Source organism: Symphalangus syndactylus, chromosome 7 (assembly GCF_028878055.3).
Source record: "Symphalangus syndactylus isolate Jambi chromosome 7, NHGRI_mSymSyn1-v2.1_pri, whole genome shotgun sequence".
Classification (NCBI taxonomy): domain Eukaryota; kingdom Metazoa; phylum Chordata; class Mammalia; order Primates; family Hylobatidae; genus Symphalangus; species Symphalangus syndactylus.
Genome location: NC_072429.2, coordinates 98,132,932 through 98,157,783, shown reverse-complemented (window position 1 = coordinate 98,157,783; position 24,852 = coordinate 98,132,932). Strand labels below are relative to the sequence as shown.

At 34.8% G+C, this 24,852-nt stretch overlaps 1 protein-coding gene across 17 annotated transcripts in view; it reads right to left on the bottom strand.

Annotated features, from left to right (window-relative positions):
* Positions 1 to 24,852, bottom strand: part of VPS13B (vacuolar protein sorting 13 homolog B) — an 897,698-nt gene that overhangs the window by 452,432 nt on the left and 420,414 nt on the right. For all 17 annotated transcript variants that reach the window (XM_063642860.1, XM_055286878.2, XM_063642862.1 and 14 more), the window contains exons 22-23: positions 13,767 to 13,894; positions 2,123 to 2,357 (exon numbers count right to left, since the gene is read on the bottom strand). In XM_063642860.1, the coding sequence (XP_063498930.1) occupies positions 2,123 to 2,357; positions 13,767 to 13,894 (363 nt within the window). The remainder of the gene's footprint in view (positions 1 to 2,122; positions 2,358 to 13,766; positions 13,895 to 24,852) is intronic.

Below are 24,852 nucleotides of genomic sequence, written 5' to 3'. Positions count from 1 at the left end.
CAAGGCAGCAGTGAGCCGTGATTGCACCACTGCACTTCAGCCTCAGCAAGAACAAAACCCGATCCAAAAAAATAAATAAAAAGAAGTAAAATGTTAAAGAAGATATACAAATGACCAACAAGCACACAAAAATAAGTTCGACATTATTAGTCATTAGGGAAATGCAAACCAAAACCACAATGAGATTCCACTTCATACCACTTTTACTATTTTTATAGTAAAAATAAACACCATTTTCATAATGTAAGCTTCAGTTTTATAAATATTAAGATGTGTATTTAGTATATTAAATGATGTAGTAAATCAATCTATTTACTCTCTGCCTGACCAACACAGTTCTTAAAAACAGTTCTTTAATTTGGCCAGGTGCAGTGGCTCACACCTGTAATCCCAACACTTTGGGAGGCCAAGGCGGGTGGATCACGAGGTCAGGAGTTCGAGACCAGCTTGGCCAATATGGTGAAACCCTGACTCTACTAAAAATATAAAAATTAGCTGGGTGTGGTGGCAAGTGCCTGTAGTCCCACCTGCTCAGGAGGCTGAGGCAGGAGAATTGTTTGAGCCCGGGAGGCGGAGGCTACAGTGAGCCAGGATTTTGCCACTGTACTCCAGCCCAGGCAACAGAGCCAGATTCCATCTCAAAAAAAAAAAAAAAAGAAAAAGAAAAAGAAAAAAAAAACACTTAAAATTAGTTGCTCTCTCCAGTTTAAGAGGTTATTGTCTAGGATGGCTAGAACAAAATAAAAAAAAAAAGAAAAGAAAAAGAAACAAAGCAGGTAATAACAAATAGTGACAAAGATGTGAAAAAATTAGAACCTTTGTACATTAATGTGGTATTGTAAAATGGTGCAGACAGTTTGGATGACAGTCTGGCAATTCCTGAAAAGCTCAAACATAGTTACTATACGATACAACAATTTTAGTCCTGGGCATATAGCTAAAAGAAATTAAAACAAATCCACACAAAAATGCTGTAAAAGAATGTTTATACCAGGATTTCTCATAAAAGCCAAAAAGTGAAAACAACCTCAACTGTCCATCAACTGATGAATGAATCAAAAAAATTTGATATGTCCATAAGATGGAATACTATTCAGCCATAAAAACAACAAAGACTGCTACAACATGATTCAATCTTAAAAATATTAAATGAAAGAAACCAGTCACAAAAGACCATATACTCTAAAAACGTTCTCTTTAACCTTAAAATTCTATGATTGTACGATAATAGTATTCATATTATTAAGGACCAAAAATGTCTCTCAGTGAAATCATGCTTTCTGTTAATGAATATAAGAAAAGTAGATTTCAATAGAAATTTCAGTATAGAGAAAACGAGAGAGAAACCAATATCAAAGTAGAGATCAAAAATTATACAGGCTATGTCTGCTTTTCAGTGACAGTATGTAGAAATTTCAGTGATACCAGGATTCATACACTTACATCCTAATAATATGAACAAGGTGTTGACCTATTTAGCACTGTCAAAAATTTGAGCCTTGTTATTATAATATATATTCAGATTACTTTACGACTCAAAATCTTTCCAGATTCACATTTTGTTTGAAATGAATACGCCAAAGTTCAAAAGGTTATGAATTCATAACTGAAAACACAGCAATATGAGAAATTAAGTATATATATATTGGAGAAAGGATCATGACTCTAATCATCATATAATTACTTTGTATAAACAAATGAGAAATCTAAAAATACATTACACTTGCTAAATAATATATTCACACAATTATTTATATATTTAAAATACATTCATACATAAATCAAGTAGCTTAAATTAAGATCAATCTACTTATCATTCTTAGGTCAGCCTAATGATAATATCCAAAACCAACTTTCTTCCCAAGTTAATTTTTCCTATGTTTATATTTTAATGATTATATTGCATATGATCTTTTATAGATAACATATATGTGAATATATGACTAAGATTAAAAGGTATGGAAGGAAATAAATGGCATCACTTAGTTCATTTACTTTGGTCAGGAAAAATCTTTCAGTGAGAAGACTGATTCGCTTATACACTGACACATTTAAAAACACCAACAAATCTAAAAATGTCCATATAAAACATTAACCATAGGAAAAAAATTTTAACACATACCTTCTTCAAGGATGGGTCGTGGGATAACAAATGGAATCTCCTGCAGAGGTTCCATATACTTGTGCCCAGCACTAATAATCTTTATTTGAGGCAAACAGAGGACAAGTGTTCCCGGCATGCTGGTTTGTCCATTGTACCAACTTCTTACTGTTCCAGGAATGTCACCAGATACAATTGTACTTGGGGAAGGCAGGCTATCATTTGGAATAAACACACAACAAGACTGTACTTCAAGCTAGAAAAGAAAAGCAGAATTTAAATATTTGGATTAGACTAAATATACCTTCAAACACCTAATATCTTCGCCAGAATACAAAACCAAAAAAAGTAAATGTTCCATATTTATGTCTTTATGACTTATTTTCACTAATGAATATTAAAAAAACTTGAAAAGGTATTGTTTACTCTCGTTATAAACGTGATACAAAATGCCCAGTGACAAGAGATGATCTGCCCTTCCATAGTCTTTTCCAAGAAACAAGATTGAGTTAGAAAGTGTGCTGGCAAGGCCGGGCGCGGTGGCTCAAGCTTGTAATCCCAGCACTTTGGGAGGCCGAGGCGGGCGGATCACGAGGTCAGGAGATCGAGACCACGGTGAAACCCCGTCTCTACTAAAAATACAAAAAATTAGCCGGGCGTGGTGGCGGGCGCCTGTAGTCCCAGCTACTGGGAGAGGCTGAGGCAGGAGAATGGCGTGAACCCGGGAGGCAGAGCTTGCAGTGAGCCAAGATTGCGCCACTGCACTCCAGCTTGGGCGACAGAGCGAGACTCCGTCTCAAAAAAAAAAGAAAAAAAAAAAAAAAAAGTGTGCTGGCAAAAGAAGATCAGAAAACACTCTTTCTTTTGTGGTTTATTAGAAAATTTTGTTAACACCAGATAAGGCCTAGAACTACCTAGCATTTTATTGCTATTACTTTTTATAAAAAGGGCTATTTTTATGTGAATTTAGTCCTTCCATTTTTACTTTACAGACTAGAATATAAGAAAACATTGTTTAAAACATTCGATTTATAACAGTAGACAACCATTAAAGAAAATGTTTATATCACATACTTTCACTTTTTATATACAATGATTCAAGTATACATACATGTATCAGATTTATTATACATAAATACATGGTAATAGGACAAATCAGAAGACTTAAAAATCAGAGCATTATTTCTTGCTTTTTTCATTCTTCAAATTACCTAAATTGTAATTTCATGTATTATCTTAATGTTCTCCTATCCCCAGTAGAGTTACATTAAGTTGCCAGGACCTCAGAGATTAAGATAAGGAGACAAAGTAAGCCCAACCCCAAAACTGAATTCATCATGACTTCTTAATTCAGAAGCAATGTAAAATCTATTTGTCTTAGTGGTGCTTATAAAGTAATATTGTGTATCTCATCATCAAATTGCTCCAACAGCCTACGATACTTAAGTTATTGAGAAAATACAAACTATGATTGGTTGATTTCCTACAAAACATTTCACATAAAAAGATGTTATCTGGAGGTGTGATACAAAATAATTTTTTTAATTCATAAATTCTTGGATATTCAACGAAACTATGTTAGCAAAAAGACTACATTTTTAAAAGATAATAGCAACATCTCTTCTCTTGGGCCTAATATACTATTCTGGTGAGAGCATGATGATATGTAACAGGTTTGGAATTCCTTGATATGATAAACAATTTGTCAACCTATAAATAAACAAATCTGTTTGTCTTTGCTTCACATTTTGGGGCATGGCCAAACTGATGAATTCAGTGACAAAAAATACAGATAAAATTTTGCAAAAATAACTGCATTGGTTTATGAAGCATGAGCTCATTTTAGTTCTAAAATCTTATACTGCAGATTAGATAAAGTACATGTGTGTTAAGTAGTTTATTGATTTAAGATCATGATGCAGTTTGTTTATTCTGAAATAGAAGTCTATATTGTCTCAGGTAACTTACAATTATGCTTTAAAATATTTAACATAATTCATTAGTAATTTTCAGTTGCACAATTTAAAATGGCACATTAAGAGCATAGCCTTTATTAATTCAGGTTAAAAGGTCAAAATATGAAGTGTCAGTATTTAACACTTCATGTAGGTATTGATACTACGTTTAAAAATGCTTTCAATAATGTGAGGTAATTAGTGTGGTATCCTACCATACACAACCACATGCATACATATCCTTAGGAAAACATTCAAATCATGCCAAAATTTCCAAAATCATAAAACATTAAATTTCACTAATTTAAAAATCAATTATTTCATCAAGTGTAAACAATGTGAGCAATGTAAACAGAATCAACAGTATAGTAGCATCAGATACATAACAACTCTAAAATAAACTTCTAAAATATATGTTGTGAGAATTCCTTTAATGATAAGAATCATAAAATTACTCAAAATTATTATAATGTTTTATCTATTATATATACTAAAGCTATCACATAAATCTTTTTACACTTTTAAAATAACTGTTAAACTGTATGTATAAAATTGTGGTTTTAATGTAAAATGTTGAGTGATTTATATTACTGAATATAAATCTGCAGCAGTAAATTCTGAATTAATGTAAGGATCTGACAATCCAAGGGAAAGAAAATGAAGTAATCTGCCAGTAAGAAGTCCTCAAGCTGGGGGTCAGATCATGTTCATGGAAACCATCTGGTTGGGACCCTCTGAGCCACACCAAACACAAATGATCTTTTAAAAAAATATCCTATTCATGAATGCATCACAGCTGCACTGAGTGTTACTTCATTTTTCCATGGCAACATCCTTTCTGTTTCAAGGATCTTGTTTCAGTTTTGGTAGCAACGTGTTCTTTTGCCAATACTGAACACATTCATGTGTTAAAGTGAAGGGATTATTACAAATGCTTGAAGTGGAACCACCTCTATTTTGATTCCTACTAGGTCAAGGGCTACATATCTAAGTATCATATACTGAAGATAAACCAATAAAGTAAAAATTATTTGTTATTCTTATTTTAATAAATGAAGTGATTGCAATGCATTTTTTCCCTGAAGTTTCTAGTTTATGTGCCATTTGAAAGATATATGCCTTTGTAAGTCCTTGCCCCTATATGTGAGGTTTGAGAAACTTAGATTTTTCTTTTAGTGCTCTATAATTGTGATCCCAATTCAGCTAAAAAGAAGAGACTAAGATAGATTTTATTTACCCACTAATCTGAAAATCTTAATTAGTCACTGCCCATCACATAAACCACTTTATAAATAAAAGCTTTGAAATGTTGTGCCACACTTTCTTCCCTTTTCAGTAACATATTTCCTATTCCCAAATAATATATTTATTTTTATTTACAACTTGAAAATGTAATGCTATTTATATTTTGCATAATTTCTACAGTACCAAATGTTTTCTATATAAGTGTATGTTACTCTTCAGGAAACGGTTTCAAATAAAAAACAAAAATAAAGGAACATTGTATGTTGCATTTCATTACTTTTTCTCTCTTTTATTCATGTATTCTCTAACATCTATCATGAACTGACCTGGAAGTCAGGAATACAGAGACAAAAGACATAGTGCCAGCCCTAAAAAAGCTTAAAACAAGATCACTTTCAAGTATTAATATCCTTACAGAATTCTCACTAGAACATAAGCTTTATGAAGTCAAACATTTGCATATTTTCTACACTATATAGTTTCTGTACATTGTGCAGTGGTGCACGTACTATGTACTCAATAAATAATTGTTAAACAAGTAGAAACAATTAAGCAATTATTTTCATCAGATATGGTAATGAAAATAATTGCTTCATGCATGTTGTTCATCATTTCATTCCAGAGGCAACCTCTAAGGTGATTAATAAAACTGATTTGTTAACCAGATGAATTCGACACAGCTGTGGGATATTTGACAAGCTATTTCATCTCTCCATGACTTCAGTTTCCTCATCTGTTAACGGGGGAAATCATAGCATTGACATATATATTTAACACAGTAAGTGTTACCCAAACGTTTGCTAAGGAAAGAAAGTCAACAAATAACACCAAGTCTCTCCTATAGGCGAGATCCCATATATTATTAGCCTCCATAGATTTATAAAACCTGTTCACAGTACATTTATTTTCAAATGCTGTTGCTTACGGTTTCACTATCTATGTATACAGGGGCCATTAAAATAAGTAGTATTCCATTTGCACTACAACAAATACATAAACTATCACCCAAACCACAGTTTTCCTATTGATAAATTTTCAGTGCATCATGAAAATATTTTGGATATCATCATATGTAGTAGAAATTTAAATATACCCCATTTGGGGCCATAGATTAAAAGCCTAGAGTTGGTTGTCTTGGTTGTCATCCTTTCCAGAGTAAGTGTTATAAATCTTCACACTTTTTCCATAAAAATCTTGTCAAGGGAAGACATTAAAAATTCCTAGATTTGAATTCCAGACTTCCTCCTAACAAACTGCCATGCAATGGCTGTCACTTGTTCAATGCCTATAAATAAGAATGTGGGCCTGTGTGCAAAATTTATAAGGATTAAATATAAAATCTTACTTTTATAATTAGCATGATTGATAGTTGATCTCTCTGGCCTAAAATGTCTACTCCTATTTAATCCTGAAAATAAAGGCCAAGGAGTTTACTGGACATCAGGACATCAAGCAGTATGATTTTTTTCATCACTAGTCATGCTCTAGATGTAACTTCCTAGAAGAGAGAATTCAACTGGCCCAGCTTAACTGGCTTATGCTGCTTGAGACACCTTGACTGACACTCTCATCAAAATAACACAGAATGTGGGAAGTAGTTCCCTAAAGGAATAACAGCATTATTATCAAAAGAAAGAGACCAGAATGCTTGGTATTGAAATTAAAAATGCCATTAAACTCAGAAGACTTCAGTCCACTCGGAAGAACTCAGAGAGTACAATAAAAAAGGAAGAAAAGAAAATGCTAGTAAATGTCATAGGACAGCAAGATGAACTTCGATGTAAATGACCAAAAAAAAGCTAAGTCTGGCAATAAGCAGAGAAATGTTTTCCTAGAAAGGAGTAAATTCTAGCCAGCACATTTCTATTTTATCAGCTACATACTATTGCCAATTATGTGCTTCTGGAATAAAAACATAGCTTTAATAGAATCTTTGTTAATGAGCAGGTATAGAAAACTTGGAAAGAACAGGTGAACTTATGCTAATCTATTGTTAAAAGGCCCCCAAAGTTCATATATTTTTATTTTTTTAATTCTTATTTTTGAGACAGAGTTTCGCTCTGTCACCCAGGCTGGAGTGCAGTGGCGCAATCTCGGCTCCCTGCAACCTCCACCACCCAGGTTCAAGCGATTCTCCTGCCTCAGCCTCCAGACTAGGTAGGACTACAGGTGGGCACCACCAAGCCCAGCTAATTTTTGCATTTTTAGTAGACACCAGCTTTCACCATGTTAGCCATGCTGGTGTTGAACTCCTAACCTCAAGTCGTCTGCCTGCTGAGGCCTTCCAAAGTGCTGGGATTACAGATGGGAGCCACCGTGCCCGGCCCCAAAGTTCATATATTTAAAAAAAAAAAAAAAAAAGACTGTCCAAGACTACATGGAGTATTATAAAATAATCCATTATAATTAAGTATGGAAACTCCTTCTTCTACACTGAAAAACAAATAGGTTACAGCAAATATTGTTAATGATTTTATATAATATACATGTTTCTATTCTAAGTAAAAAATAATATGGGTTTAGCAAATACCAACTTTGGCTCCAACATCAACTTTGCAGAAACTGTGGTTCCAAACATAATTACTTGCTCAAACTTCCACTAAAAGAATAATCCTTCAAAACCTTTAAGTTATGATGTCCTGTTTTATCTGATGACAACTTGCAGGGTTTTCTGTTTTATATTTTGGCTCATAAAACATCTTAAAAAATGGACAACGCTTTTAAAAATAAAAGCTCACGCCTGTAATCCCAGCACTTTGGGAGGCCGAGGCGGGTGGCGCCTGTAATCCCAGCACTTTGGGAGGCCGAGGCGGGTGGATCACGAGGTCAGGAGATGGAGACCACCCTGGCTAACACGGTGAAACCCCGTCTCTATTAAAAATACAAAAATATTAGCTGGGCGAGTTGGCGGGCGCCTGTAGTCCCAGCTACTGGGGAGGCTGAGGCAGGAGAATGGCGTGAACCTGGGAGGTGGAGCTTGCAGTGAGCCGAGATCGCACCACTGCACTCCAGCCTGGGCGACAAAGTAAGACTCCATCTCAAAAAAAATTAAATAAATAAAATAAAATAAATAAAACTCAGATTTTCGGAGTCTAAATAGTAATCATTTAATGAGAATCTAATTTTATCTTTTAAAGTGTTCATAATACATTAACATCTGGAAATGTTTAAATATATAGTATGTTTAACACAGGGCCGAGACTAGGATGAGGCAAGCCAAGTACCTAGGTCATATATAAGATAACCTATATAAAGATGTATTATTTGGTACTGCAATGATTATGTAAACTGATACTCAATAAGCTTACTCAAATTGAGGAACCACAAAATAAACCATATAGTTTATTCCAAATAGTAAGGAAGGTAAATTTTATGTTATATGTATTTTACCATAATTAGAGATAAAAAAGGAAAAATGAGGAAAATCACTATCATAACTTACAATTAATTCAAAGTGATATATAAGATTAAGTTTGTTGGTGATGAAGCTAGAAGGTACTGCAACATTATAAAATAAACAAAAGAATCATACAATAATGTTAGAGTTGGAAGTAACCTTAAATATTATTTAATTTATCCATTTTATACTACAAATAAGCAAGTAAAGCACATAGTTAACATCTAGAATTTGACATTGCTGACCAGTAGCTCCTTAAAATTCTAAGTATTTTTTGCTTTCATGAACTCTCTGGTTTCTCCTCCTCCACTTCTGATCACTAACATAATTTCCTTCAAGGACATTCTCTCTTCTACTAACAACTTTTAAAACGGTATTCTCTTGGCCCATTGCTCTTTCAACTGTACATACTTTCTTGAATGACCCATTCTCCTGGTTTGAAAACCATCTGCAGATAACTCCTAAAATTATATCTCTTCTCTTAATCTGTTTTTTAAACTCCAGATATAAATATCTAATACATATCTGGATGTCTCACATACATTTCAAATACATGTGTAAATTCAAAATCCCTATTTGCCCCTAACCTGGAAAAGCTACTTCATTTAATAGCGTCACTACCACCCAAACACCAAAACAAGAATCTAGAAGATCTCTTAGACTCTGTTCCCTGATTCCCCAAATCAATTAATTACTAAGTCCTGCTGATTTTATCTTAAGTCTCTCAGGAATCACTGTCCACTTGGCTTATTGCCTAGTGGTTTGAAACCTTTGTGTTGTATATTTCAATAATGTTTTGGTTATTTCAGGCAGTGAAATATATCTGGTTCCTGTTATTTAATCCTGGCCAGAGAAAGACATTCTCCAGTATACCCTACATTGTGGAATATTGATGTACCTACTTGTTTATAGATAGTGTAAAGATTTCTGATATTACTTGGAATCTTAAATTGGAATATTTTCCCAGAGCTGTCAAATAATCATGTAATCGAATGCTATCTTTCATGTTCCCTATTACAGAACTACTCAAAATGATATCAATAAAAAGATAATTATACCACATTATTCAATCATTAATAAAATAGATAAGAGTGAATGAGGTTATTTTTAATATAACTACTTCTATTATCATGAAATAACATTTAGATCTATAGTAAACATTAAACAACTAAATATTATTGGTAGCTATCATATTCTAAACCACACAATGATGTCAACTAGATCTTCTACAAAGCAATAAATACTTACCTAAGATAATATCTAAATTCATCACAAACCAGGAAGTACATGCCCTAGGCATCCTTTCAATAAGTAACATTCCTCTTGACATTCCCATTTCTCTTCTTTCATCATTAAGTTTTCTAAGGGGATCCCTACAGGATACTCCATACCATGGCACTTAGCCTTTTCCCAGCTAGACCATGACAACTATCATGTCTCTTTTGTTTTCTCAGCATATAGCCCAACATATAACAAAAATTAAGTGGCAGATGTTACCACTGTACAAAGGGTATCTCTAAGGGAGAAGGACAGGTAAGTCAATGCAAGGAGTTATTAGGATATTCATTAAAAGGAATCAACACGGCTGAGACTGGTGAAATATAGCTGATGTCCCTAAAACAGTCATACCTCTGCAAGCTAAGAGTTAATTACACAAGAACGACAAGCCATACTTTCTTCCCCCCATTCTTCTCTTAATTTTCTTATAAGAGGCATGCTCAGAAAAGAAACGCTGAATAGGAATGCTAAAATCAAGATTATTGGCTCTTATATTAACTAGCATTTTTATGCACTGGAGATGTTTTTGGATGAATTTCTAAAAAGTTTTTATGGCAGGTATGTATCTCTTATAGTGATTAATCAGACTACACTATAGCTATGCATAATGTGTCTGTATCTGTCTATATTAATTTTCTATGCTATATAAGAAATCACCACAAATGTAACAGCCTAAAACAACAGATATTTGTTGCAGTTTCTGTGGGTCAATAATCTGGGTATGGCTTAGTTAAATACTTGAATTATGGTCTCAAAAAGCTGCAACAAAAGTGTTGACCATCTGTGTTTTCATCCACAGGCTCATCTGGGAAAGAACACACTTCCAAACTCACTCTAGTTGCTCACAGAGACAATTTCCTCACATATGTAGGACTAAGGGCTGGCTGGAGTGTAGGACAGACTAGGGATTTCATAAATATTTTCTGAATAAATTACTGAAATTTCATTTAAAAGCTGAATTTTGATCTTAATAAAAACTCCTTTACTTTGTTAAGTGCCACATATTTTTTATTTTTATTTTTTTTTTTTTTGAGACGGAGTCTTGCTCTGTCTCCCAGGCGGGAGTGCAATGGCGCGATCTCGGCTCACTGCAAGCTCCGCCTCCCGGGTTCATGCCATTCTCCTGCCTCAGCCTCCCGAGTAGCTGGGACTACAGGCGCCCGCCAACACGTCCGGCTAATTTTTTTGTATTTTTACTAGAGATGGGGTTTCACTGTGTTAGCCAGGATGGTCTCGATCTCCTGACCTCGTGATCCGCCCGCCTCGGCCTCCCAAAGTGCTGGGATTACAGGCTTGAGCCACCGCGCCCGGCCGCCACATATTTTTTAATGCTAAATTTAACTAAGGCCAAGTGCAGTGGCTCACACCTGTAATCCCAGCATTTTGGGAGGCCAAGGCAGGCAGATCACCTGAGATCAGAAATTCTAGACCAGCCTGACCAACATGGTGAAACCCATCTCTACTAAAAATACAAAATAATTAGCTGGGCGTGGTGGTGGGTGCCTGCAATTCCAGCTACTGGGGAGACTGAGGCAGAAGAATTGCTTGAACCTGGGAGGCGAAGGTTGCAATGAGTTGAGATCGCATCACTGCACTCCAGCCTGGGCGACAGAGTAAGATTCTGTCCAAAAACAGAAAACAAACAAACAAAAAGTTAACTGGAAAATAAAGAGGAAAGAAGCTAACAGCCAAAAGACTAAAACACACTAAAGCTTTCTCCTTGAATACTATTTTTTTTCAATAGTCAGTTGTTTTCCAACTATTTATACTTTCTAATATACTTTATTACTTTCTGAAAAACCAAGATTCTATCTGTTATAATTTCCTTTCAGCCTAAATAACTTCTATCAGAATATCTTGCAGTAAATTTCTATTGGAGAAAAGTTCTGTCTTTATGTATTTATTGGCCAACATTTTTGATGAATACTTTGCTGACTAGAGAATTCTATGTTAATTCTATGTTATGTGCTGATTTTCCTCAGCACATAAAAGTGTTATTCTATTGTCTTCTGGCCTCCATTGTTTCTAATAAGACGTAAGGAGTCATTTTTAATGTTTTTAATCTGTATATAACAGGCCTTTACTGTCTACCCACTTCTAAAATTTTCTTAAAAGGACAGTAACCAAAATGGATATGCTGGTAAGCCCTGGACACCTGGAGCTTAATTCTACTGAGGACACACTGACAGACAAGGAATGCCACAGAATCATTTCCCGTGGTGGGTGAAGATAATCCCAGGGGTGTTATCTCCATCACTTCTTGTCTGCCTGCTTAAGGGCAGTGCAGCCTTCAGCTGCTTTAGAGAAAAGCTACAGCTACAGGAGAGAAAGATGGAATAGAGAAAGAAAACACAAGTGTTATTGAGTACCCAAATGTTTCCTGATTCTTCTAGGGTTAGCTTAATTGACACATATGTTCATGAAGCAGGATCATCATCATTATAGTCAAATTATTTTAAGTACAATCATTTAATGAATGTCTCTCCTTGCCAAACTATGATCTTCATGAGGACAGGACTGCATTAGTTTTCTTCAGTATGTTCTCTGAATACAGTATGGTAACTTTTGCAAAACGAATCAATAAATGAATAAATTTTGTCAGTTGCTTTCATATACTTTATCACTGTATATTTTCCATCCTCTTCATGAAGAAGATATTATAATCTCCAACTTCTGGACACAGAAACAAGAAAAAACTCCCCAATATTACATTGCTAAGAAATACATATATAGGTCTGCTTTACTTATAATTTCAGCTTCTTCCAGTATAGTCTTCAGGTAAACAAGAATATTGATAAATAAAGATCTTCTCACTTTAAATAAAATAAAATAACACCAAATGTTCTCCGTAAGTTTTCAGTAGCTTGACTACTAGGTACTTAGCTATGTTCTCCTTTTTATATATTCTTCTTGGAGTTTTCTGAGATTGTTGAGTTTCAAAAAGTTAGTTGCTTGTCACTTTTTTGGATTTTAGCACACTGCTGTTATGGTAATGTCAATTTAAGACCTCAGATCTCTATGGGCTTAATATAGTTGTAATTTTGTAGATTACAAAACCTTGTTCTCAGAGTAAGGTGGGAACAAGTTTCTATTGCAACTTTTATATCCTAAGTCAAAGTGAAAGGCTTTGACTTAAGCCTTTGATATTACTATCTGGTACATATAAAATTCTATAAGAATGCCTCTGGTATCACAGAGAAAAAATCCTATGCAAAAACTAAAATTTACAACTGTTAGCTTATCAAATAAGCATCTAATTGTATATTTTAGTCAGGTTAAACATGATCTTGAAAGAAAGTAATTCAATAAGATAAAATTGTTCATTTTAAAGTAAAAATCAATGAGAAGAAAATAACAATAAGGAAATAGCTATTATAATTTTCATATTTAACTTATAATTATGTAGAAAAAATAATTAGATAACTCTTTCATGTTAATTTAATTCCAACTCAGACTTTATCTCAGTTCTGAGATAAGAATGGATCTGTATGAACATTAAGCACTTAAAATTGTGAAAATAATGCTTAAACAAAAAGTAGAATGAACTAAAGTTTTTTAATTTAAGAAACATGTCAAAATGTGTATATTTTTATAACTACAAGGAAGATCATATGAGTTTCATAAAATTATGTTTAGGATAAGTGAAGTACACCAATTATTTTCAACTAAATTAAGAAAATGAGATGGCATACATAATTGTTACATGTGAGAAAAGTCTTACCAATATTAACAATGCTGGGAATTAAAAAAGATAATAGAAATTATATCCATAATATTTCTTTTATTTTACCTGTAGTGTGAGATGCTTCACTGCATTCCAAACAATTCCAATAAATTCCTTCATTCTTTCTTCAGGACTTCTACAGCTTTCAGATATATTCAACATGGCTTTAACAGGAACTGACAATGGGCGGGATTCTGAGTATGAGAACAGCTAATTATTTACTAGAAACATATCTTACAATAAAACATACCAAACGTATTTTCAAGATTGTTTCTTTTCTTACTTAAAATTATAATTTTTATATGAGATTATGAATTGTCATTTTACATCATTTTCTCTTATAGAACTGATTTTTGCAAGTATTCAAAAATAAGGAGGCCTAATTTGTTAGAAGTCAGGAGAGCATTCACTCTTGTCAGGGATTAGTGACTAGAAGGTAGACTTGTGAAGTGATAGTAATGTTCTATTTGTTAATTACATGCATGTATTCACTTTGTAAGAATTCATTAAGCAGTAACGTAACAACTTGTCCAATTTTCAGTATAAAGGCAATACATCAATAAAATTTTTTCTTGGAAAAAAGAGAAATTCAACTAAAAAGCACTTGATTCATCCAAAATTGATAGAAAATTAGTCTTCCCATATGTAAATGTTCCTGATAACAAAAGCTTACCAATAAAATCTCTCAATTTTAAAAAGTGATTTTGGCCAGGCACATTGGCTCACGCCTGTAATCCTAACACTTTGGGAGGCCGAGTCAGGCAGATCACTTGAGGTCAGGAGTTCGAGACAAGCCTGGCTAACATGATGAAACCCCGTCTCTACTAAAACTACAAAAATTAGCCAGGCATAGTGGCAGGCACCTGTAATCCTAGCTACTCGGGAGCCTGAGGCAGGAGAATCACTTGAACCCGGGAGGCAGAGGTTGCTGCAATGAGCTGAGATTGCGCCACTGCACTACAGCCTGAGCAACAGAGCGAGACACTGTCTCAAAAAAAAAAAAAAAAAGTGGGGGGGGGTGGATTTTGATGATAACCAAAAGAGGTATGTGATTACATAAAAGGAAGATTTCTTAATAAAATGAAATGTAATATTCCACTCTCTATATTATTTAAAATTTTGTTCTTCCAAAGTAAAGAAATTAGAAGATTTCAACCATGTTTTCATAATGAAAGATTTCAGGAATTATTTTAAACAATTGAGTAATTTATAATAATGTATTATAACTAAACAGATTCATTTAAAACTGGACAGACACATTTATATAATACAGCTTATGTTAATTCAAATACATAATTTATATGTAATATTTTAGGTACTTCTAAAGTAGCATAAAATAAATAAATCAGATCTAAATAAATTAAGTTTGAAGAACTTAGGATGCTCTCCAAAATAAGTAGTACCATATCACTACTATGAGAATGTGGTGATTTATGACTGGTTGCCATATCCACTCATACTTCCCCTCTGCCCCCAACTTGGTTAATATATGAGCATTGATACCATATTTAAAATACCTTAAGGGCATGAAGAATGGACTTTATCTTTCTCATAGTTATATTGTCATATATTATGACATTGTGAATATCAGAAATTGTAAATAATGTTTATTAAAGCAAACTAGTTTGGAAGAGATCCATGCAGATCTCAGTGGGCAGAGCATTATAGTAGTCAGATGAAACAAAAACAACGAATGTCTGAAATTAAAGGTATGCATGGGATTTTCAAGCAAAGTATGGAGGCAAAGATGGCTTGAGCAGAGTGAGCAAGGGTGAGAAAAGTAGGAGATGAGATTAGAGCGATATATAGGGACCAGGTCATACAGGGTTCATGTACGTCATAGTAAGGAGATGGTTTTTACTTGAGGGAACTGGGACAGAATAACGGATTCTGAACATAGTCATGGCATTGTTGAATATGTGTTTTGAAAGAATTTCTATGGCTACTGTGCAAAAAATTTACTACATGGATACAGTGTTGAAAGAGGAAGACAGGTTGTAAGAGATAGCAGAAGCAACGAGGTGGCAAGAAGCGGTAAAACGCTGTATCCATTTCAAAGATATAACCAATAAGACTTACTGATGGATTAGATGTACAGTAGGAGAGAAAGCAAAGATGATTCCAAAGTATTAGGACTCAGAGACTGGAAGAATGGAGTTGTAGGAAAAGTATATTTGAGAAGAAAGGAAAGTTAGTTTGGGACATCTTAAGCTGTGATTTCCAGTAGACATCCAAGTAAAGATACAAGGTGGCAGATAGATAAACGACTATAAAAAAAAGACAAGAATAGATAATTTACAGAAAAAAATGTTATTTGGCTAGTAAACTTATTTTTAAAATGCTCAACATTGCTAACAAAGAAATAAAAATTAAGATATCAGATATCCTTTTCATCAGATATCCAACAATGAGACATACTTTTTTTTTTTTTGGTTATTATACTTTAAGTTTTAGGGTACATGTGCACAACGTGCAGGTTTGTTACATATGTATACATGTGCCATGTTGGTGTGCTGCACCCATTAATTCGTCATTTAACATTAGGTATATCTCTTAATGCTATCCCTCTTACCTCCCCCGACCCCACAACAGGCCCTGGTGTGTGATGTTCCCCCTCCTGTGTCCATGTGTTCTCATTGTTCAATTCCCACCTCTGAGTGAGAACACGCGGTGTTTGGTTTTTTGTCCTTGTGACAGTTTGCTGAGAATGATGGTTTCCAGCTTCATCCATGTCCCTACAAAGGACATGAACTCATAATTTTTATGGCTGCATAGTATTCCATGGTGTATATGTGCCACATTTTCTTAATCCAGTCTATCATTGATGGACATTTGGGTTGGTTCCAAGTCTTTGCTATTGTGAATAGTGCCTCAATAAACATATGTGTGCATATGTCTTTATAGCAGATTGATTTATAGTCCTTTGGGTATATACCCAGTAATGGGATGGCTGGGTTAAATGGTAATTTCTAGTTCTGGATCCGTGAGGAATCGCCACATCGACTTCCACAAGGGTTGAACTAGTTTACAGTCCCACCAACAGTGTAAAAGTGTTCCTATTTCTCCACATCCTCTCCAGCACCTGTTGTTTCCTGACTTTTTAATGATCGCCATTCTAACTGGTGTGAGATGGTATCTCATTGAGGTTTTGATTTGCATTTCCCTGATGGCCAGTGATGATGAGCATGTTTTCATGTGTCTGTTGGCTGCATAGATGTCTTCTTTTGAGAAGTGTGTGTTCATATCCTTCTCCCACGTTTTGATGGGGTTGTTTTTTTCTTGTAAATTTGTTTGAGTTTATTGTAGATTCTGGATATTAGCCCTCTGTCAGATGAGTAGGTTGCAAAAATTTTCTCCCATTCTGTAGGTTGCCTGTTCACTGTGATGGTAGTTTCTTTTTCTGTGCAGAAGCTCTTTAGTTTAATTAGATCCCATTTGTCAATTTTGGCTTTTGTTGCCATTGCTTTTGGTGTTTTAGACATGAAGTCCTTGTCCACGCCTATGTCCTGAATGGTATTGCCTAGGTTTTCTTCTAGGGTTTTTATGGTTTTAGGTCTAACATGTAAGTCTTTAATCCATCTTGAATTAATTTTTCTATAAGGTGTAAGGAAGGGATCCAGTTTCAGCTTTCTACATATGGCTAGCCAGTTTTCCCAGCACCATTTATTAAATAGGGAATTCTTTCCCCATTTCTTGTTTTTGTCAGGTTTGTCAAAGATCAGATGGTTGTAGACATGCGGCATTATTTCTGAGGGCTCTGTTCTGTTCCATTGATCTATATCTCTGTTCTGGTACCAGTACCATACTGTTTTGGTTACTGTAGCCTTGTAGTATAGTTTGAAGTCAGGTAGCGTGATGCCTCCAGCTTTGTTCTTTTGGCTTAGGATTGACTTGGCTATGCGGGCTCTTTTTGGGTTCCATATGAACTTTAAAGTAGTTTTTTCTAATTCTGTGAAGAAAGTCATTGGTAGCTTGATGGGGATGGCATTGAATCTATAAATTACCTTGGGCAGTATGGTCATTTTCACGGTATTGATTTTTCCTATCCATGAGCATGGAATGTTCTTCCATTTGTTTGTATCCTCTTTTATTTCATTGAGCAGTGGTTTGTAGTTCTCCTTGAAGAGGTCCTTCACATCCCTTGTAAGTTGGATTCTTAGATATTTTATTCTCTTTGAAGCAATTGTGAATGGTAGTTCCCTCATGATTTGGCTCTCTGTTTGTCTGTTATTGGTGTATAAGAATGCTTGTGATTTTTGTACATTGATTTTGTATCCTGAGACTTTGCTGAAGTTGCTTATCAGCTTAAGGAGATTTTGGGCTGAGACAATGGGGTTTTCTAGATATCCAATCATGTCATCTGCAAACAGGGACAATTTGACTTCCTCTTTTCCTAATTGAATACCCTTTATTTTCTTCTCCTGCCTGATTGCCCTGGCCAGAACTTCCAGCACTATGTTGAACAGGAGTGGTGAGAGAGGGTATCCCTGTCTTGTGCCAGTTTTCAAAGGGAATGCTCCCAGTTTTTGCCCATTCAGTATGATATTGGCTGTGGGTTTGTCATAGATAGCTCTTATTATTTTAAGATACATCCCTGAATACCTAATTTATTGAGAGTGTTTAGCATGAAGGTTGTTGAATATTGTCAAAGGCCTTTTCTGCATCTATTGAGATAATCATGTGGTTTTTATCAATGTTTCTGTTTATATGCTGGATTATGTTTATTGAATTGCGTATGTTGAACCAGCCTTGCATCCCAGGGATGAAGCCCACTTGATCGTGGTGGATAAGCTTTTTGATGTGCTGCTGGATTTGGTTTGCCAGTATTTTATTGAGGATTTTTGCATCAATGTTCATCAGGGATATTGGTCTAAAATTCTCTTTTTTTGTTGTGTCTCTGCCAGGCTTTGGTATCAGGATGATGCTGGCCCCATAAAATGAGTTAGGGAGGATTCCCTCTTTTTCTATTGATTGGAACAGTTTCAGAAGGAATGGTACTAGCTCCACCTTGTACCTCTGGTAGAATTCAGCTGTGAATCCATCTGGTCCTGCACTTTTTTTGGTTGGTAAGCTATTAATTATTGCCTCAATTTCAGAGCCTGTTATTGGTCTATTCAGAGATTCAACTTCTTCCTGGTTTAGTCTTGGGAGGGTGTATGTGTCAAGGAATTTATCTATTTCTTCTAGATTTTCTAGTTTATTTGCATAGAGGTGTTTATAGCATTCTCTGATGGTAGTTTGTGTTTCTGTGGGATCGGTGGTGATATCCCCTTTATTATTTCTTATTGCATCTATTTGACTCTTCTCTCTTTTCTTCTTTATTAGTCTGGCTAGTGGTCTATCAATTTTGTTGATCTTTTCAAAAAACCACCTCCTGGATTCACTGATTTTTTGAAGGGTTTTTTATGTCTCTATTTCCTTCAATTCTGCTCTGACCTTAGTTATTTCTTGCCTTCTGCTAGCTTTTGAATGTGTTTGCTCTCGCTTCTCTAGTTCTTTTAATTGTGATGTTAGGGTGTCAATTTTAGATCTTTCCTGCTTTCTCTTGTGGGCATTTAGTGCTATAAATTTCCCTCTACACACTGCTTTGAATGTGTCCCAGAGATTCTGGTATGTTGTGTCTTTTTTCTCATTGATTTCAAAGAACATTTTTATTTCTGCCTTCATTTCATTATGTACCCAGTAGTCATTCAGGAGCAGGTTGTTCAGTTTCCATGTAGTTGAGTGGTTTTGAGTGAGTTTCTTAATCCTGAGTTCTAGTTTGACAAACTGGCAAAATGGATAAAGAGTCAAGACCCATCAGTGTGCTGTATTCAGGAAACCCATCTCACATGCAGAGACACACATAGGCTCAAAATAAAGGGATGGAGGAAGATCTACCAAGCAAATGGAAAACAAAAAAAGGCAGGGGTTGCAATCCTAGTCTCTGATAAAATAGACTTTAAACCAACAAAGATCAAAAGAGACAAAGAAGGCCATTACATAATGGTAAAGGGATCAATTCAACAACAAGAGCTAATTATCCTAAATATATATGCACCCAATACAGGAGCACACATTCATAAAGTAAGTCCGTAGAGACCTACAAAGAGACTTAGACTCCCACACAATAATAATGGGAGACTTTAACACTCCATTGTCAATATTAGACAGATCAACGAGACAGAAAGTTAACAAAGATATCCAGGAATTGAACTCAGCTGTGCACCAAGCAGACCTAATAGACATCTACAGAACTCTCCACCCCAAATCAACAGGATACACGTTCTTTTCAGCACCACACCACACCTATTCCAAAATTGACCACATACTTGGAAGTAAAGCACTCCTCAGCAAATGTAAAAGGACAGAAATAACAAACTGTCTCTCAGACCACGATGCAATCAAGCCAGACACACTTTTCATCTGTTACACTGGAAACATATTAAAGAGTTAAGTTGTATACCTACGAAATTTGTCATTGTTGAAGCCTCCTGTGAGAATGTTTTACATATGGGGAAAATAGGTATGCTCTATAGAATGAACTGCAACAGAGGGCAATTTATATCTGCTACAAATTTAAACATGCCGGCCATGGTGGGTGGCTCACATCTATAATCCCAGCACTTTGGGAGGCTGAAATGGGTGGATCACTGTAGGTCAGGAGTTCGAGACCAGCCTGGCTAACATGGTAAAACCGCCTCCCTACTAAAAATACAAAGAAAAAAAAATTAGCTAGATGTGGTGACACACACCTGTAATCCCAGCTACTCAGGTAGCTGAGGCAGGAGAATTGCTTAAGCCCAGGAGGTCAAGGCTGCAGTCAGCCAAGTTTGCCCCAGTACATTCCAGCCTGGGCAACACAGTGAGGCTGTTACAACAACAACAACAAAAAAAAAAAAAAAAAAAAAAAAAAATTCACACATACTTGTTCTATAAAATAATCCCATTTCTAAGAATATGCTGTGGAAATAGTAAAAGTTGTGAGGGTGCATGCACACAATTTACAAAAGATATTCAGCATCAGTGGTAATTTCTGTTACAGCAAAAAAGAAAGAAAGGAAAGGAGCGAAGAAGAGAGGAAAGAAAATGCTAAACAATTTATCTGTCCATCAAAAAAGAAACAGCTAATTTGGAAACACTTGCAATAAAGAGTATAATTAAACCATTTAAAGATGAGGTACTGTTACAGGTATGACTAAGGGCATATTTTTGGTATCTTATGAAGTGAAAAAACTCAAACATATGTGTGGTATCATCCAAATATGTTTTTAAACAGTGTATTAAATTTGAATACGTATTTGTCTTCCCACACATAGAAAAAGTTATAGAAGGGTAAAAAAGTAAGCCTGTGACAGAGTACCTCTGAGGAGGGAAAAGTGGAAATGATGATGGGTAAAGAGTGGTAAGTATTTAACTCTTTACTATATATGTTCAGAATTGTTTTATAAAAATGAATTACTTATTGTATTTTTTTAAAACATGTATATTAATTTACTTTGTACTTATTTGGACTTCTTGCTTTTCTTCTGTACATTAGTATTTATTAGAAGAAAATGGTTACCTAATATTACTGTATGGCTCTAGGAATCTAAATAATTAGCTTAAAATACTGACCAAATTTTAAAATTACTTGAAACCATGAATAGCAAAGGTTTGCAGAAAAGCCTCATGGTCAAAATTTAAAAACCTACCGACGAAAAATATTAGTACTATATGAGTACTATTATTACCATTGGAAAATAAATCTATCTAATAAATGCTAATATTTCCAAGCAGTATGGGTATTATTAAACTACCATCAGGCAACATTTCCAGTCGCCACTAACCAAAACAGCTGCATGTTTTTTGTAAATACTATGTTCTCTGATATAATAATCTAATGAAAAAATTTAGAGACTTTGAAATCTACATGTGGCTTAAAAGTGCTGTTCAAATAGCTATGAAAAACATAATCAGTAAAAGTACACTATTTTGGATATACTAGTTTTCAATTCATTATATTTCTAAATGATAATAGACAAGTTTGTAAAAAAGAAAAGACAATATTTTCTGCAGCTAGGTGTATTTTACAGGCAAGACAGGTCTACTATATAAAACTCTGTCAAGCTTCACGCCCATCTATCTTATTTAATCAAAACCTCTATAGCACCTACTACATGCCAGGCACTGCTACAAGCGCTTTACAAATATTAACTTGTTTGTCCAGGCACGGTGGCTTACACCTGTAATCCCAGCACCTTGGGAGGCTGAGGCAGGCAGATTGCTTGAACCCAGGGGTTCAAGATCACCCTGGACAACATGGCGAAACCTTGTCTCTACCGAAAAATATTACAAAACTTAGCTGGGCATGGTGGTGCATGCCTGTAGTCCCAGTTGCTCGGGAGGCTGAGGCAGGAGGATCTCTTGAGCCTGGGAGGTGGAGGTTGCAGTAAGCTGAGTTAATGGCACTGCACTCCAGCCTGGGTGACAGAGTCACAAAAAATAATAATAATAATAACCTGTTTAACCCTTGTAACAACCTGACAGGAAATATACTATTTTCAGACTCTTATTATCATCATTTTCAGATAGGGAAACTGATGACAAAGAGGTTAAGTAACTTATCCCAAGTCACCCAGCTAGTAAGTGGCAAAACAAGGATGTAAATCTAAGCAGACTGGTTCCAGGGTCCATCCTTTTAACCACTATGTTATGCTGCCTTTTCTATTTCAATCCCCATACAATGACATCTAGTTCTATCAAATATATAATAAATGTATAATATTTCTACTATGGATCATGGACAATAAATAGTTCAGAAAACATCAGATTTATTCATTCCCACTAGAGCTACATAAAGCCTAAATTTAACATGGCAATCGGATTTCAAACATATCTATTACACTTTTAGTTTTCTACAATAAATATATAATTTTGAGACCCAAATTTCAGTGGTTAAAATAACATATCAACAATTATATCTTGGGGATGAACCATTCAACTTGGTACAATATGATTCTTTCATTTCTGTCCCATGGAAAAAGTACTACACTTGGAGTCAGCTTGTGTTTTAGTTGTGCCACAAGACACATGATTAAGGAAAATGAATTTAATCTAAGTATCAGGTTTCTGATTTCTACCTTAAAGCTAAAAATACGTGTAGTATCAAGAATACTACTCAATTTAAATGTTGTAATGTATACAAAAACAGTTTATGAAAACACTATAAATATAAGGAATAAAGATATAAAACTTAACTAATCATTGATTATGTAAAGAATCTGAAGATAACTATATCTGAAACACAACTGCACTCCTTTTCTATCAAAACCAACTCATTGTTTTAGTTCTACCTTAAATGTCATTTCCTCTGAGAAATGGTAACTGATTTCCCAAAAAGATTTGGTCCTTCCTCTAGAGCCTGGCAGAATTCTGACTTAATTCTGTATAACATAACGTTCTTCATTGTATACCTTTAAACATTTGAATGTGTGTCTCTCCAAGGGAGGAGCTGAGAATAGTGATATGGTGTAGCAAGAAAGAGTAGTGGCTAATGGCTAGACATTGAAGACACATTCTCATTACGTCCTCTCCTACTCTTATTCTTCCAATGAGAAATAATCTTTATACACATATTTATTAACATGCCACCAATTCGATAGAATTGGATGAAAAATCATAAAGGTAGAAATTCCAAGCCACAGCATTAAATTACTGTTTTGCATCTATATTTCAATCAATGATTTATATGAAAACATCTCTTCTTCAAGTTGAACTGGAACCTGATAAAAATTACTCAAAATCAGTACATCAAAATCTCTGTTCTTATTTTGAGAGACTGAATAATGATTCAATGATTAAATGGTAATTCTAAATATCTTGTAACATGTTTAAGCCAATGGCACCAAATACTGACACTTGATATCAAATGGCTTATATTCTGAAGTTTAAGATTCTCACAATAACCACGTTACTTCATCATATCAAAAAGTCAAGATACATTTGTTCAGCTGTAACAATTCAGTTTTCATAGTAAGCGCTTCTTAGAATTAAGCCCTTTCTGTTCTAGGTTTTCACCATCTGCTAAGTAAAAGCCTTAAAGAAAGAAGTGCTTTCACTAAAGTAGGTTAGGTTTAGTACTTAAATCAATAAAGAAGGATGACTTCTAACAGGATACTTACTTTAAAATTTTCCCTTTAAACATAAAACTTGTAACCATCAACTTATGTTTATGGACTTTATTCAGTACAGTGCTAATACCAACAGAGTGTTTGTTTTGCTGAAAGGAGAATTCATGTTTCTTTTATCTATTTATTTCATGTAGCAGTAGTATAATGTCTTGCATAGTAAATACTTGATAAATCAATTGATATCTTTTAAAATATAGAACAAATCATATGTGTACGTTCTTAAAACCTTTTCTATCAGCATATTATTTGATATTCTGTATCACCTTTGTGTAAGGTACCTATTTATAATTTATGGTTTCATTTTTATTTGAAATTGTAATAGTCATCAAGAAGAAAATTGTGTCAATTTTTATTTTTCCTTTCTGTTCATGGGAAATCAAACTGAGAGCCAAGCCAGTATTATACTAGGGGTCAACTGCCTTAACCACAGTTCAATTACCTAAAAGATAAAAATGTAAAAATTAAAAACCTCTAGAAAATAAGCCTTGCAAACTCAGATCACAGATCATAATGGAGAGGCAGCATTTTTTAAAGAGTCAAAGGCAGACAGAGAAGATGACTATGAAAAACAACCCATAAGGGAAATTGTGTTAGTCCGTTTTCACACTGCTATAAAGAACTAAGTGAGACTGGGTAATTCATAAAGACAAGAGGTTTAATTGACTCACAGTTCCACAGGATTAACAGGAAGCATGACTAGGAGGCCTCAGGAAAACAATCATGGTGGAAGGTGAAGGTGAAGCAAGGACCTTCTTCACATGGTGGCAGGAAAGAGAGAGGGAGTGGGGAAGTGCCACACACTTTTAAACCATCAAATTTCTTGAGAACTCTAGCAGGAGACAGCACTAGGGGGATGCTGTTAAACCTTTGGAAACCACCCCCATGATCTAATCACTGCCCACCAGTCCCCACCTTCAACACGTGGGGATTACAATTCCACATGAGATTTGGGTGAAGACACATAGCCAAACCATATCAGAAATCAAGGTTCCCTGAGACAA